General features: G+C 31.5%; 2 protein-coding genes across 3 annotated transcripts in view; one reads left to right on the top strand and one right to left on the bottom strand.

Moving 5' to 3' along the window:
* Positions 1–14,137, bottom strand: part of LOC122630581 (tubulin polyglutamylase TTLL5) — a 38,588-nt gene extending 24,451 nt beyond the window's left edge. The window contains exon 1 of one of the 2 annotated variants that reach the window (XM_043815212.1): positions 13,899–14,137. The gene's annotated coding sequence lies outside the window, so the exon portion shown is untranslated. The remainder of the gene's footprint in view (positions 1–13,898) is intronic. The other variant, XM_043815213.1, reaches the window with a different exon arrangement.
* On the top strand, positions 1,389–12,019 carry LOC122630693. The gene is made up of 4 exons (XM_043815477.1): positions 1,389–1,649; positions 2,789–2,957; positions 6,240–6,640; positions 11,906–12,019. The coding sequence occupies exons 1-4, from the start codon at positions 1,389–1,391 to the stop codon at positions 12,017–12,019; spliced, it is 945 nt and encodes a 314-aa protein (XP_043671412.1).
* Positions 14,138–14,182: the final 45 nt, after the last annotated feature.

The following is a 14,182-nucleotide window of genomic DNA, read 5'->3' as shown; positions in this document are numbered from 1 at the left end:
ATTAGGATCACATGATGTGTAAAGAGGTGGCACGTGAAATTCTCCCACCTCCAGATATGCCGTTGTCTCCATTTAAAATTCAAATTTCTGCTAAAGCGTCCAAGTTTCCCGCAAACCGTGTTTTGTATCAGGATCACATGATATGTGAAGAGATGGCACGTGAAATTCTGGCACCAAGTAAGCTGTTGTCTCATGTTGAAATATACAAATTTGGTTGAATATGCGAATTTTCGCGCTAACTTAAGAATCTATTGGGATCACATAATTCGAGAGGAGGTGGAGTAATTGCGGGAATAGGTGGAAAAATCGACTTTCCGACAAAATTTTCATTTCTTCGAGAATATGAAACTGACAATTTTATTTTTTTTGTACTGGTAGGGCATAGGAAATACATTAATAAATTTGATAACTACATAAATATTTAGTTTATTATGTAAAATCGCTATAATATAATACAGTATAATACAATATAGTACAAAATAACGCATTACAATACAATAGTATAATATAATAGAATAATAATGCTGTAAATAAAGATCGAACTTCTTATTTCTTTGAATGATTTATGAATTACCAATTTAAGTAATGGATATTTATTTCGTAAGAAGTCCGATCTTTTTTTACAAAGTGCCGTCGGACATTTGGCGACCAATGATACATAATTGTCTCGTACAAAACTCATAAATTTATAATATAATTTATAACACTTTATAAAAATAAACGATCTCATTCGTTGAATTCGATTGATCAGATATCATTGAACTATAAAAAGAAAAATAAGTGATTTCATTGAATCTTGACTTTCAAATTTCTCTCTTATATCTTGATCTGCAAAAAATATTTGCATGCTCTGTATGGTGTTCATCTGTACAAAACAAATGTATATAAAAGAATTATTTTATTAGTTTCAGTTTCACGTAATATTTTGATTTTTCAAGATAGACAAGATTTGAATTTTTCAAGTTATAGTTCCATTTTAACTAGATGTTCGGTATTTTATTTCATACTCTTAAAATATTTGACACGTGATATCATGTAACTTTTCTTAATAAGATATTTTCTTTGACGCTTCTAACAAACGAAATATTCAACTAATCCTTAATTTACAATCACCATGCATACATACACACGCGCACACACATGTATACACTCCCGCGTATAAACAGCGACACGTTCATATATATAAGAATATAATGTCTGAAACAAAAGTGAAATGATGCTTTGAAAGTTAAAAAAAAATGTCTAAATTTTAAGTTTCATGGTTACATTGAAGTAACATATGTAAAATCCGAAAGGAAAAAGATTGACTGCGTTGATATCGCTCATACGATATGGGCCAGTGGAGGAAGCGGCGCATTGACGTTCAACAAAATGGAAATACAAGGAGGATGGACAAGGTCGCGATCAACGAAGAGGAGAACGTTGGGAAACGTGCCAAAGTCATTAGGCATTGCGGATTTTCGTCATCCTCGTTTTTATCTTCGTCACCTTACAACAACAACAAGCCCGCAAATATCGAATCCATTCCCGTTGAACTCATCCTACAAATTCTATCATACCTATCTCAGAAAGATCTTTCCAATATGAGTCGCGTGTCCAAGTACTTTGAAGGTATCATGCAAGATCCCATAGTTTGGCGCACGTACGAGGTGATTATTATAATATATTACCAGTGTGCACGTCCAATCGGCTTTCAAACGAAATTTTTGTTAACGATAAAATCACGAAACACGCGACTGATTCTTTTTCTCTCCCTCCTTTTTTTTCTTACTATATATCCAGTTAATGTAATCGAATCTTTAACCCTTTAGTACATACGCTTACAAACTTAAAATCTATTAATCATGCAACGTGTCGTGCAACTTTTAAGTCACACGCTCATACATGTCTGTGTTTTATTAGATAATCTTAAATTTTATGACTTTATTTTTCTTTATTTTTTTCACTACAATATTAATTTAGCTCATATCCATAAGATAATTTTTAATTTATTACATATAAATAATTAGTATATTACAATGTGTAATTATACTATATGAAATATAATATACTATATAAATTACGATAGCATTGTATTATCACAATATTATACTAAAATATTATACTATAATAGTATAATAACTATAATATATACTATATACGCGCGCGTGCGCGTATGTGTACTATAATAATTATAGTGTAAGTTTTACATTACATAATTTTCTTTTGTAGCATAAAAAACAATCAAGTTATAAAGGAGTTATGGAGGTTTAATGTATATAGATTGTATAATAGTATATTATATTATATAATAAGTATATATATGTATATAATATAATAGTTATATAATATATATGTTAATGTATAAGTATATATATATAAGTTAAATAAATTAAAAATCCAATAATTCTTTAAAACTGTTAAAAAAATTATAGTAACATAATCTTGTTTTTAAATATTTACTTAACTAGTATAATTCTTTTCCTTCGAAAATCTTTAAAAAAGAAAAAGGAAAATCCTACATTAAAGAGATAACTTTTTAAACATTCTAGAAGTATGAAAGAAAGCAATTTTCATTACGTAAAGTAGGGCATTCCTTGTTAACCTTTAAAATAAAATCTCACAAATATTCGTTCGCCTTTCAAAAAAGAGTAACGAATTTTAATATCTTTTTTCTTTTTCTTTTATTTTCTCCCACGAAACAAAAATTTGGTTTCAACTCTTAAGAGACTATAAAATATATATTTAAGATCGATCGATCGATCAATTAACAGTGTTGAAAAAATGGCAAGAACGTATATATCCGTAGGTGGCGAACATTCCTTACGAGAACATATCCAAGATAATTGAGAAGCTAAGAAACATGCCGTTCCTGAAGAAACTGACGATCAATTACAGAGAGGACAGCGACAAAATTCTACGGCAGATTTCGCTGACGAATAAAAATCTTGAGAAGCTTTACGTCTACTTTTGTAAAGGTACGTTCAACGGAATCCTCTCTTTCTGATTAAGAATTCAACATTCATCGTTTGGCTCGAATTCAGTAAACCTGTTCTACTTTTGTATTCTTTGATATAACATTTTGCTGACTGGTTATTTCAAATATATAAAAAAAAAAAAAACAATCATCCGTGCAACCGGCTATTTTATTCTTATATATATATTTATTTCAGAATATTTAAACAAATCTCAATATATTTTATTAACGCATTATTTAATTTATATGTAACTTATTACATATTTAATCATTATGATATTTAATAATTTTTTCGGGTATAATATAGTATATAATATGCAACTAGCACAATTGATAAAAAGTATTATCACGTTTTATAATTTTTATGTAATATATAATTTTTCATTAAATATTAATCTGCTCGATCGACTTCTTTTATATATTTGTTTTGTTTTTCTATAATATCTCAACGATGGTAATAATTATTTTAAATCCTTTGTACTAATTATTTCGATAAAAATGTCAAAAACTAAAAAAAGAGCGTAAAACGTATAACACAGTGCCTTGTAACATTTTGCTTTTATTCGAATAAATCTTTAAGTTGCAAATGTAAACAATCTCACTTTTACAAAGCATTCTCCATAAAATCCCATATTTTATTATTTTTACCGAATTATATGTTTTGAAATCTTTTCCATGGTATCATTGTTGACTTTGTGAATTTTGTCTGTATTATATCTATTAAAGTGTAAATTATCGGTAAAATAAAATATAAGGAATTGATCGAACCTCGTTCTAATTATGGTTTGAAAAGGTACTTCGAGAAAAGGATCAGTTGACCAGTAATCTTTCCATTTTGAGTTTTTCGTTTGTCCCAAGTAAACCAAGAAACTTCTTTATATCCTGATTGGTAACTTCTGTCGATGTTGAAATTGTAACAAAGGTGTTCTTACACTTTTCCATTTGTTAATGATACAAATTCGTTTAAGAAGTAATTACATTAAAAAAACCATTATCAAAGTAAATTAATTACTTCACTTATACTTCGTAGATCTCCACATTGAAGTTACGTCATAAATATTTATATAATTTTCCAAGTTCGGTAAAATGTCATTTTCCATGCATTCTTCTTCAAAATCAATTTCACTGTCGAATATTATCACATTTCTTTCTTGCTTTAGTGACGATCTAATGTCAAAGTCATTACATATCTTCCGATGAAGTGTCATCTTCCAGTTGTTTACTATATATCTCAAAGTCACTCAAACAATCCGACCAAGTATTTCATATAATTCATTCAAATATTCTTCACTGTCGTGACACATTCTTTCTCTTTTTTTTTTTTTTTTTGTTTGAAACTTTTGTAATATAGCAAAATGTGAACAGAAAAAGTAAGAAGTATTGCACGCCAGATCTCTCAGGGGATACTGATTGAATAGTTCAGAGAAAAGACGTGAAGAAAAGTAGGAAGGGTTGAAATAAGAGACGTACGGTGAAATGACACGGCTTATCTCGCATACGTGGATTTCTTAGAACTTTAGTCTAAACTAAGATAACACGAATTAAATTAAGAAAACTAAAAGTACGATCTATAAAACGTTTATAAAGACCTATTTATATATTTCATTTTCAGGCTTGAAAACTATTACAAAATATTGTAAATGGAAAAATGAATTAACTTGTTACTGGTTAGCAACATTCAGATATGTTGCTACGAATTACCTCGAAAATACGAATTAATTCGTGACCAGTCAGTTTCGTTGTTGCCGGGAGAATTACCCTCGCGAGGGAATACATGACGTCAGATTAACCCCCACTGCCACTTTACATCTACGTCACTGGCGTCACGTGATACGAGTTATCTCTTATGATAATGTCGTCGCGTTTCTGTCACACTTCATCGGTGACCCTTCCACTTATGGGGACTGGCTATACTACATATGTGGTATATATGTAACACCTATATAGAGAGCAAGTCGATAACTATCCCCACCTCAAATATGATACAAATGCAATAATGCATGTACATATGTAATTGTGAAGAAAATATGATTGCGATTATATAGTTAATTTTTGTTCTCTTATTATTAATTTTTTCTCTAACTTTAATATATAATATAGAAAAGAAAAAGAAAAAGGTTATAATTTATTTTAGTCACGTGAATCGCTAGACATTTTTTTTTTTTTCAAAATACCTCGCGAACTAATTATTCTTCGATGTTGTACTCTGATACTTTTTTTATTATTTGTAACAGGACGAGGAATCAATTCATATAAAAAAAAATTCGCAAGATTCCGCTTATAAAAAAAAGAATCGATTGAAATCACGTAAAACGAATTATCTTGACAACAAAGTTTTTCCTTCGTCAGATGTACCTCTTGAAATAGTGTAATTCTGCCTTTAGCATTTTTAGTTTTTTTTTCCTCTCTTCTATAAAAACAAAAATAATGATGATATTTGAGATAGTGATAGTTATTGATTCACACTGTATATGCACTACCATCCGATTTTTTCCCTTTTTTCCTTCAATATGGCAACGAAGCAGGTCAGCAAAGTGTTAACTTCTATTTTTTCTTTTCTTTCCTTTCTCTCTCTCTCTCTCTCTCTCTCTCTCTCTCTCTCTCTCTCTCTCTCTCTCTCTCTCTCTCTCTCTCTCTCTCTCTCTCCTTTCTTTCTTTATTTTACGTAACCTTCTCTCTATCAATATACGCCTATCTTTCAAAGTAGTACAAACGATGAAAGAGAAAGACGAAACGTGTTTTTGGCACAATGTCAAACGGGAAGAAGTTTTGCAACATTCTCGTGATCTTTCTTTAATAATACGTGAGCTACATAAATTTCGTACCATTTTCTTTCGTTTCTAAAGAAACTAAGTAGATTTCTGTTTGATCTCTCTTATCCCCGGAATGGATGAGTTATTTTGACTTAATACGTATTAAACGAACTTTTAAGTAGAGAATGTTTGTATGCGAAATCGATCATGTATAGCTTGCAGTAGCAGTTCCAATTTCTTATTATATATGATATCAAATAAAGACCTTTATATATATACATATATATATATAAAAGAATAAAAATATTAAAGAACTATATTATACTATATAAATTTTACTTATAAATTTACTATTCATATAAAGAATTAGATATAATATTATGTTATGATATTTTAATATAGTTCATATTATATTCTTCTGTTATTTGGTCTTTTTTTTTCAAAAAAGATGATAGGAGAAAAAAGAATATTATAAATAAGAAAGAAATTATCCACGTAATTTGCATATTGAATATTTAAATTATTTTCAGGCTCACCTTCAAAGTTGCATCTCCATTCGCGTTATTTGAATCGCATATTAGAAAAATGTCGACGTTTGAACACCATCAAGATTTTAGGTAGTTCTTTCTACGGACGAAAATTTTACAAATTGCTCGGTGACATCGGCCTGAGGCTAAAGAGCGCCTCTCTACCGGCAACGCATTCGCAATTTACTACTTTTATCAAACATGCTCGACAGATTTGCGACAATGATCGTTTAAATGATTGCGTGAATGCGCACGTTTTTCTATGGCAGAAACGTGCTCAATTATATTACTATCGAAAAGCGACTCGAACGATAAAGATGCTTTACCTTTCCGAGAATCCAATCTCAATCAATATAACAGAGGATGGGAAATGGATATATACTACTTCAGAAAAATATAGTCAAGTATCAAACAGAAAAAAAAAGTAGAAAAAGAAATGAAAGATAAGAAAAATGAAAAATTAAAAGATCTTAGATGATAATAAATTTCAATAGACTAAGATACTAGAGACATAGAGAAAAAAAAAGAAAAGCAAAAAGAAAGAAAAAGTAAAGATCAAGTAGAACTGAACATAAATGAAAATCAAAAGCTTTCATAATAATCAATTTTAATTGTCTCGAGTACTAGGAACATAAAGAAAACAAAATAGAAAGCATTAAAGATCTATAAACTAAAATCCTCAAAAATAAACGTAAACCAAATACTCACAAATTTTTATTGATATTCTAGTATTAAAAATATAAGAAGAAGAAAAAAAGAAGATAAGAAAGATCGATAGATAAAACTGAATATAAAGAAAAATCAAATGCTCAATTGAATGCTCTCGTAACTGCGAATTTCAATTGATTTAAGTGTTAAGAAAAAAAAAGAAAAAAGAAAAAAAGAAAAAAAGATGTAAGAGTCAATAACTTATAATCAAACAGAAACGGTTTTCAATCACGCCACTCTACCGTCAAATATCAATTTATTCGAATATATAGTATTTGATGAATATATGGTATGCGAGAAAAAGAGAGAAGATTGTTGGACGTTAATGAGAACACAGCAAGCAGGATGGTGATTTCGACGGACAATTAAACTCGTGCTATACATTTAACGCACGCGATCATTTCAACCAGGTCGGGTTTTACTAAACGAGGGAGAGTTTTGCCTTAGAACGCATCGATCGACTTTGCCTTTCGCATAAACGACCACAAGGTGATATAGGGAAACACTTGTGGTTTTAGTTCACCGACCGAATCTTTTCTCCTTCTCTTACCTTTTCGCTCGTTATCCTATCATACGTACATTCCTATATATATATATATATATATATAAAATCTAGTATGCGATATTAATAGACGCAACTCAATACTATACTATCGTATATTACACTATAGTATTGTTTATTTATATATAAAATAAATATATGCAAATTTCGACATTACTGGTCAACCCAATATATATTGTATATACGTTTATATACATACGCCTGTATCTATGAATACTTGAATTGTCAAATCGTCAATTAACAAATAAAAAATAAATAAATAAATAAATATTAATCATAAAATGGATTAATTTTAATTGGAGTTAAATCAAAAATAAATAAAGAATGTACATAATATGTATAAGAGAATTTCATACTTTGATAAACATTTAAAACAAAAAAGAAAAAAATATAAGAAAGAGAGAAAGAGAGAGAGAGAGAGAGAGAGAGAGAGAGAGAGAGAGAGAGAAGACTCGCATAATTTCAACCTCTCGATTTATTTATGCAAATAGCCTTGTCAAGTCCGATCACCCTTTCATCGTGACGATGAATTGTGAAAATAATGCAGACATAATCCTCCCACTCGTTTCTCGAGACCACCAACAGGTATTTCCGATAGGCCTGCACCTCCTTCGGTGAATAATAAACTACCTGGTCGAACGCAAATCATGTAACGGTCTTAACAGGGCGCTAGTCGAACTGTCGGCCAGCCCGGAAGTAAGCAACGGTACGGCCCCGTTCGCTTCATTACATAATCGATCGGGCAACCGGATCGGGCGAGACCGACACTTTCGATGCTGGCAGCCGCACTTAAATTTAACTGCTTCACAAATTGAAACTTTTTTCTAAGTGTTAACGATTCATCTAATCGTTAAATATCTAAAACGCATTCTAAAACGAATAAAGTCGTTCGATTTAAAAGGACTATTTATGTACCCTTTAGAAATGTTTAAAGCAATCGGATAAATCGTTAATAAGAATGATTCGAATGGTTATCGATAAACGATATAATCTTCCATTCCAAATGAATAAGTCTATATGAGAGAGAAAGAGAAAGAGAGAGAGAGAGAGAGAGAGAGAGAGAGAGAGAGAGAGAGAGGGAGAGGGAGGGAGGGAGAGAAAGAGAGAGAGTGTGTATGTGTATATGTGTAGAAATTGGGTATCAGTAAATCACCGTTGGAGTCCTTGATCTCAACATGACTTATCAGCACAAGAGAAGAAGGTAAAAGGAAAAAGATCTTAAATGGTAGATTCCTGAAAGAAGGTAGGTAGATACTCGTGAAATTGGAGCTTGAAAATTACCACCGTTCAATCGACTGTAATTGATTCCACACGTAAAAAGGATCGCGATAACGGACAGCCAATAGCTTCTTTTTTCCTTTTTCTAAACTTTTTTATTATACTTTCTATCTAGTGTTCTATATCTCAATCGAACGTAACGTTTCTCTCATTTTTTTTGTATGTCTCCCCTTCCTTTTCTTCTCTCCTTTTTTGAAGAGATCGATCTTACAACAGATCGCATTGCTAAAAGAACAAGAAATCACAAAGTTACAGTGATCTAGCTCGAAGATACGTCAGGCTGGAGAACACTTACAGTAAGAGTTTGTTCACACGACACCGAATCGATTTTTTCTTCTAATCGGTTATTTTACCTTCTACTACATACAATGGCGCATATGGTCTATATATACATCTTCACACGATACTGCCGTCTCAACCGTATACAGTAAAGTCACGGATTTGGCAATTTTTCACAATCGATTTTGCCAATAGGAACCGCATGCGACGATTCGATTAAAAACAGCAGATCTATCACGAATGGGACATATATCCTAATGAAAGCATTCAAACGATTTGATTGCTTTATCGGTAGATGGAGTATTGAATCTGGGCCAATCAATGCTCAATTTTTCAAGCAAACATAAGCAAATTTCGGGGGGAGGGTCGAATGGATGTACGGTCAAAAATCAAATCGTGTGAACATTATAATAAATTGAGGCTAATTCAATAAAATTATCGATATCATCTAAACGGGTATCGCGTAAATTTACAGTGAAAAATTAATTAATTAATAATAGAAAAAAAAAGAAGAGAAACTGATTCGGTGTCGTGTAAACAAGCACTTACCAGAATGAAAGTACATAAGACTATCTCGAAAACATCGAGAACGTTCATTAAAGTTTCAACTTGGCATATCGTCTTCTCGTTGAGTTTTAAAATGTATGTATATATGTACCTACATGAATAGACGACGAGAAAAGTAAGAAAGACGATGGAATACACACACACCTGTCGTAAATGCATAGAGTCGACATAGATAATCGACAAGTTACTCGGACAAGGTCGCTGGACACTAAGAGACTCGACGACAGAGTATCCGTGCGCGGGCGGAAAATGGGTCGATGAAATTAATAACAGTGTGGCATACACTGAACACGATCTTGAATCTTAGAATACTCTTAGAATTGCTGTAGAACCTTTCTTTTCTTTCCCCTTCCCCTCTTATTATATTTCTTACCTTGTGCTAGTAAATAAAGAGACACCGTACATACGATTATTGATATTTTTCTATATTTTATTTATCTTACTTATAACTCCTTTTTCTTCCTTTTCTATTTCCTTATAATTATTAAATAATTATTATTCGCTACATGCTATCCCCTTTTTAATATTTATAACAGAGCCAATCTCGTTTCATATAAATATTTATCCAATACAAATAAGTAAATAATTAATATAGTAAAAAATTATTGATAATTTTCTTTATATTGTTCTTTATATAAAAAAGAAATATATGTATATTAATCTATATATTATTATTATGATATATATCAAAATTATTTAAGTAATATGTAATTGTTAATAGGACCGTATTAAAGAATAAACTTTAAATCGAACGAATAAAGAAAATTCGATTAAAATTATATTTAAAATTTCATTCTCTGTCTCTCTCTCTCTCTCTCTTTCTTTTTTTCTACTAGCTAACCCCTGCCAGTAAACGTGAGTTTGAAGTTCGTACTCGAGACGATCGTACTGTGTACTCATGTAGACGCGACGGCGACAATAACGACGAGGACGACGACGACGACGACGACGACGACGACGATCTCGAGAGGGAAACGACGACGCAACGTCTGTTGGATTTATGTATGCGTACGATGATATATGATTTCCTTCAACGCCGAAAAATTATCGATTTAATAGACGTGTATCCAACGCTGTCTTTTAACGCACAGCTGTTATTTCATATAGCGAAAAAGAGGGGTGATTTCACAATGTCCCTCCTTTCGTGTTCTCTCTCCATTGCCCAACTTTGTTTCAAGAGTGCGAAATGATTCTCTGTTTAGATAATCTGATACATATGTGTATATATATATATGTGTATATATATATATATATATTTGTATGTATGTATATGTAATTTGAAGTGAATTTTCGTCGATTATATCGTTCCATTTTAAATCTGATTAACTAAGTTATAAAAAGCTAAGTAAGTACTTTTAAGCAATTAGTAAGAATTGAAAAACTAACTGTTTATATTTGTAAGAAAAAATATTACTTAGAAAAAAATGTACTCTGTAATCGGTATGATAAGGAACGAAATTAAAAAAAAGAAATAATAAATAAAAACGAATAAAATATAATAAAATAAAATAATTGATCTTTCATATTTATATATATAATTATTTCTTATATTTGTCTTATGTTCAAATTCTATAAAAAGCAATGTCAAGATCTTGTAAAGTACCAATTTCTTCACGATTGATTACATTGCATAACTTACTACGTATATCGGTCAATAATATTCCACGAAAATAGTACGTTGCATTGTATATTTAGCATGCATACAAATTCAAATGAACTTTCTAAAGACAAGTTTAGATTTAGTAGGATCATCAGGGAATCGATGCGTTTTATTAGGATTCACTTTGTGCTTGCTAAAGAAGTAACTTGTTACTGCAATAATACATTAGCGAGTAACGTAATTAAGAGAAATCGTGTACGATGTAACAACATACATATATAACATTTTGCGAGAAACGCATACATTCTACCCTCGAGGTTAGAATAAAAAGAGAAAAAGAAAAAAGAAGAAAAAAGAAAACCCACGGATCGTGCCTTTGTTTGCAATTAGTATGACGTAGAAATAGACACAGAAAAATTATCGATAATGCAAATGTAAGATGAGACAAATGCGTGTATGTTGTACACCTTGAAAAATTGATTCTGATAATGTAAGGAGAAAAACGAAGAAAAAAACAACAATAACGCATAAATAAAGAAAAAAGAAAGAAAAAACCGTGACGTAAACACCTATCGGATTCTGATTGCATCTTATCAATGTAAATCGAAACATCGGCCAATCAAAATTCATTACAATAACCTTCTATTTATGTCATAATATTTTTTTTTTATTCAGAATCAATTTTCCACACGCGAGGAAATTCGAATCGTTCGTAATGTTCCGATTAATCTTCTTAAGATCAAACAACAAGAGGAAATGAAACCGATGATCGGTCGTTCTGAAAAATGAGTTCGATTAAACGTTTTAATCCTTAATGAGGTTATGTTTCATAGCTTCGATAAAAAAGCCGCCGTGGTTCGTTCGTTTCATTTTTCTTTCTTTCTTTCTTTCTTTCTTTCTACTTTTGGTTGTTCGTTTTTTGCTTTTTCTCTTTTATTTTCTTTTTATTCGAATGTCAAAAAAGAAAAGACGCAATTCCCTTTCCGCTCGAAGCATTCATAACCGAGCTCTTTCGGTACACCTTGTACCTCTTCGCTATTGTCCCGATACAAACACACAAGAATACCTTTCTTTAGACGCAATTTAAAGGAAAAAGAAAAAGTAAAGAAAGAAAACAGAAAGAAACAAATAAAACAAAGCGAAATTTACATCTTTTCACAGGTAAAATTGATACGAAACGACAACTTTGGTTGTCGCCGATCGTATAAGAAAATTACGCGGGAAAATGGAAATATGCAAAATGGATGATATATAACTTAATGTTTGTAATAGTTCGAAGATAGATTTATAAGAAACGAAATATCTATGTATGTGTACTTACACAAGTACATAACGATACAATAATGGTAATCTCTTTCTCTTTTTCAATTTATTTAATCGCATCTCGGACGTACTCATATGAATCAGCCCGTGATTTCCTCGTTTGGGAAAGCGGCAAATTCACGATCACGTATAAATTGAAACGAGAGTACGTTATCCTAACGTTCGAATAACATCAATAGGTTAAAACCTCCGATGTTAAAAGCTCGGCTGCAAGAGTTCCACGTGTTCACAAATAAAACACTTGGAATATAACGCGGTACTTGAGTTACACGCCCGTTGCATCTATATATAGATTCGAAATCGATTTTGCTGTTGCTGAAGAAAAAAAAAAAAAAACAAACTGATATCGTTAACCAAAATTGTTTTCTCTTTCGGTTCTTTGAATGCTAGTAAAAAATATTAATTACGTCACTTCCCGTTAAAAAAGTATTTTATTTTTATTTACATAAGGGAGAAAAAAAGAAAAAAGTTTGCGAATAAAAATGTAAAATGAGAACGAACACACGCACCACACACATACACACAAGTGTAGTAGAAAATGCGATGCACCGAAATTCACTAAAGATAAATATTTTCGTCTATTGCATTCTATATACGTAGATGTATATTTCGAGCACGACCAAATTACGAAAAGCTTAAAAAGTTATATCTCTTATTCTAAAGTTCGAAGAAAACGGGATGCGTCGGTCATAACTAGGACGTGCGCGTGTTTATTCGAGTAAATAAATATAGGATAGAATAAGAGACGTATGAAAAAATTCGCTTTATAATCCCTCAATATATTCGGAAATAGCATATATGTATTATAGCACAAATCTTACTGCTGTTTGTGTGTGTGTACGAGCGTGTGTATGTTGATATGTGTGTGTATCTCCTTTGAGATAGATCAAAGATCTTCGAAAAGTAAATGAGGCGACTATATGCGTGGAGATCTAACTAATTGTTAAGAATGAAAGAAGAAAAAGAAAAAAAAAAGGAAGAAAAAAAAAACAAAAAAGAAACTGAAGATGGCTAAAAGGTAAAAATCCATTCTAATGTATAAACATTCTTAACGGTCGTTTCTCGTGCAAATCATTCTGCAGGCATTCTGACAGAAAAAGTACCGATCTTTCTGCGATTTTAGACTAACTGAAATCTCAAAAGAACGTTCGACGATAAAACGATAGAATTTCGTGAAAAAAAGTCTCTTGTATTGTCTATCGACGGTCCATCAATCCTTGGAGGGTAAGAAAAGGATGTCTGTCATTCTGGCAGACGACGTGCTATCCGCGTGCTTTTCCTTTCTTTTGTTCAGAAGAATGTTCAGGGGAGGAAAAAAAACAGAAGACTCGATTGTAAAACTTACCGCGTATCAGCTGACCCGTAGCACAACGAAAATGTTCTAATTCCTGAACGGTGGATGCATCCCTTACGAACGTTTCACTTCGGATTATTTCGGAACGAAGTAAAAACTTGGACGAACTACGGCCATACCGTATGGCAGCGTGACGAAGACTGCCTCTATTAGCCGAATAATGAACTAAAGTGCGCGATGTGACGAAAGGTGGAGCTTCACGCTAAAGAAAGCGCGAATTTTGATTTACTTTCGTCTACAAACAGATTCTTTCATATCATCAATGAAGTTCAATG

The sequence above is a fragment of the Vespula pensylvanica genome, chromosome 7 (assembly GCF_014466175.1).
Source record: "Vespula pensylvanica isolate Volc-1 chromosome 7, ASM1446617v1, whole genome shotgun sequence".
NCBI lineage: Eukaryota > Metazoa > Arthropoda > Insecta > Hymenoptera > Vespidae > Vespula > Vespula pensylvanica.
This window is presented reverse-complemented; position numbering and strand designations above follow the sequence as displayed.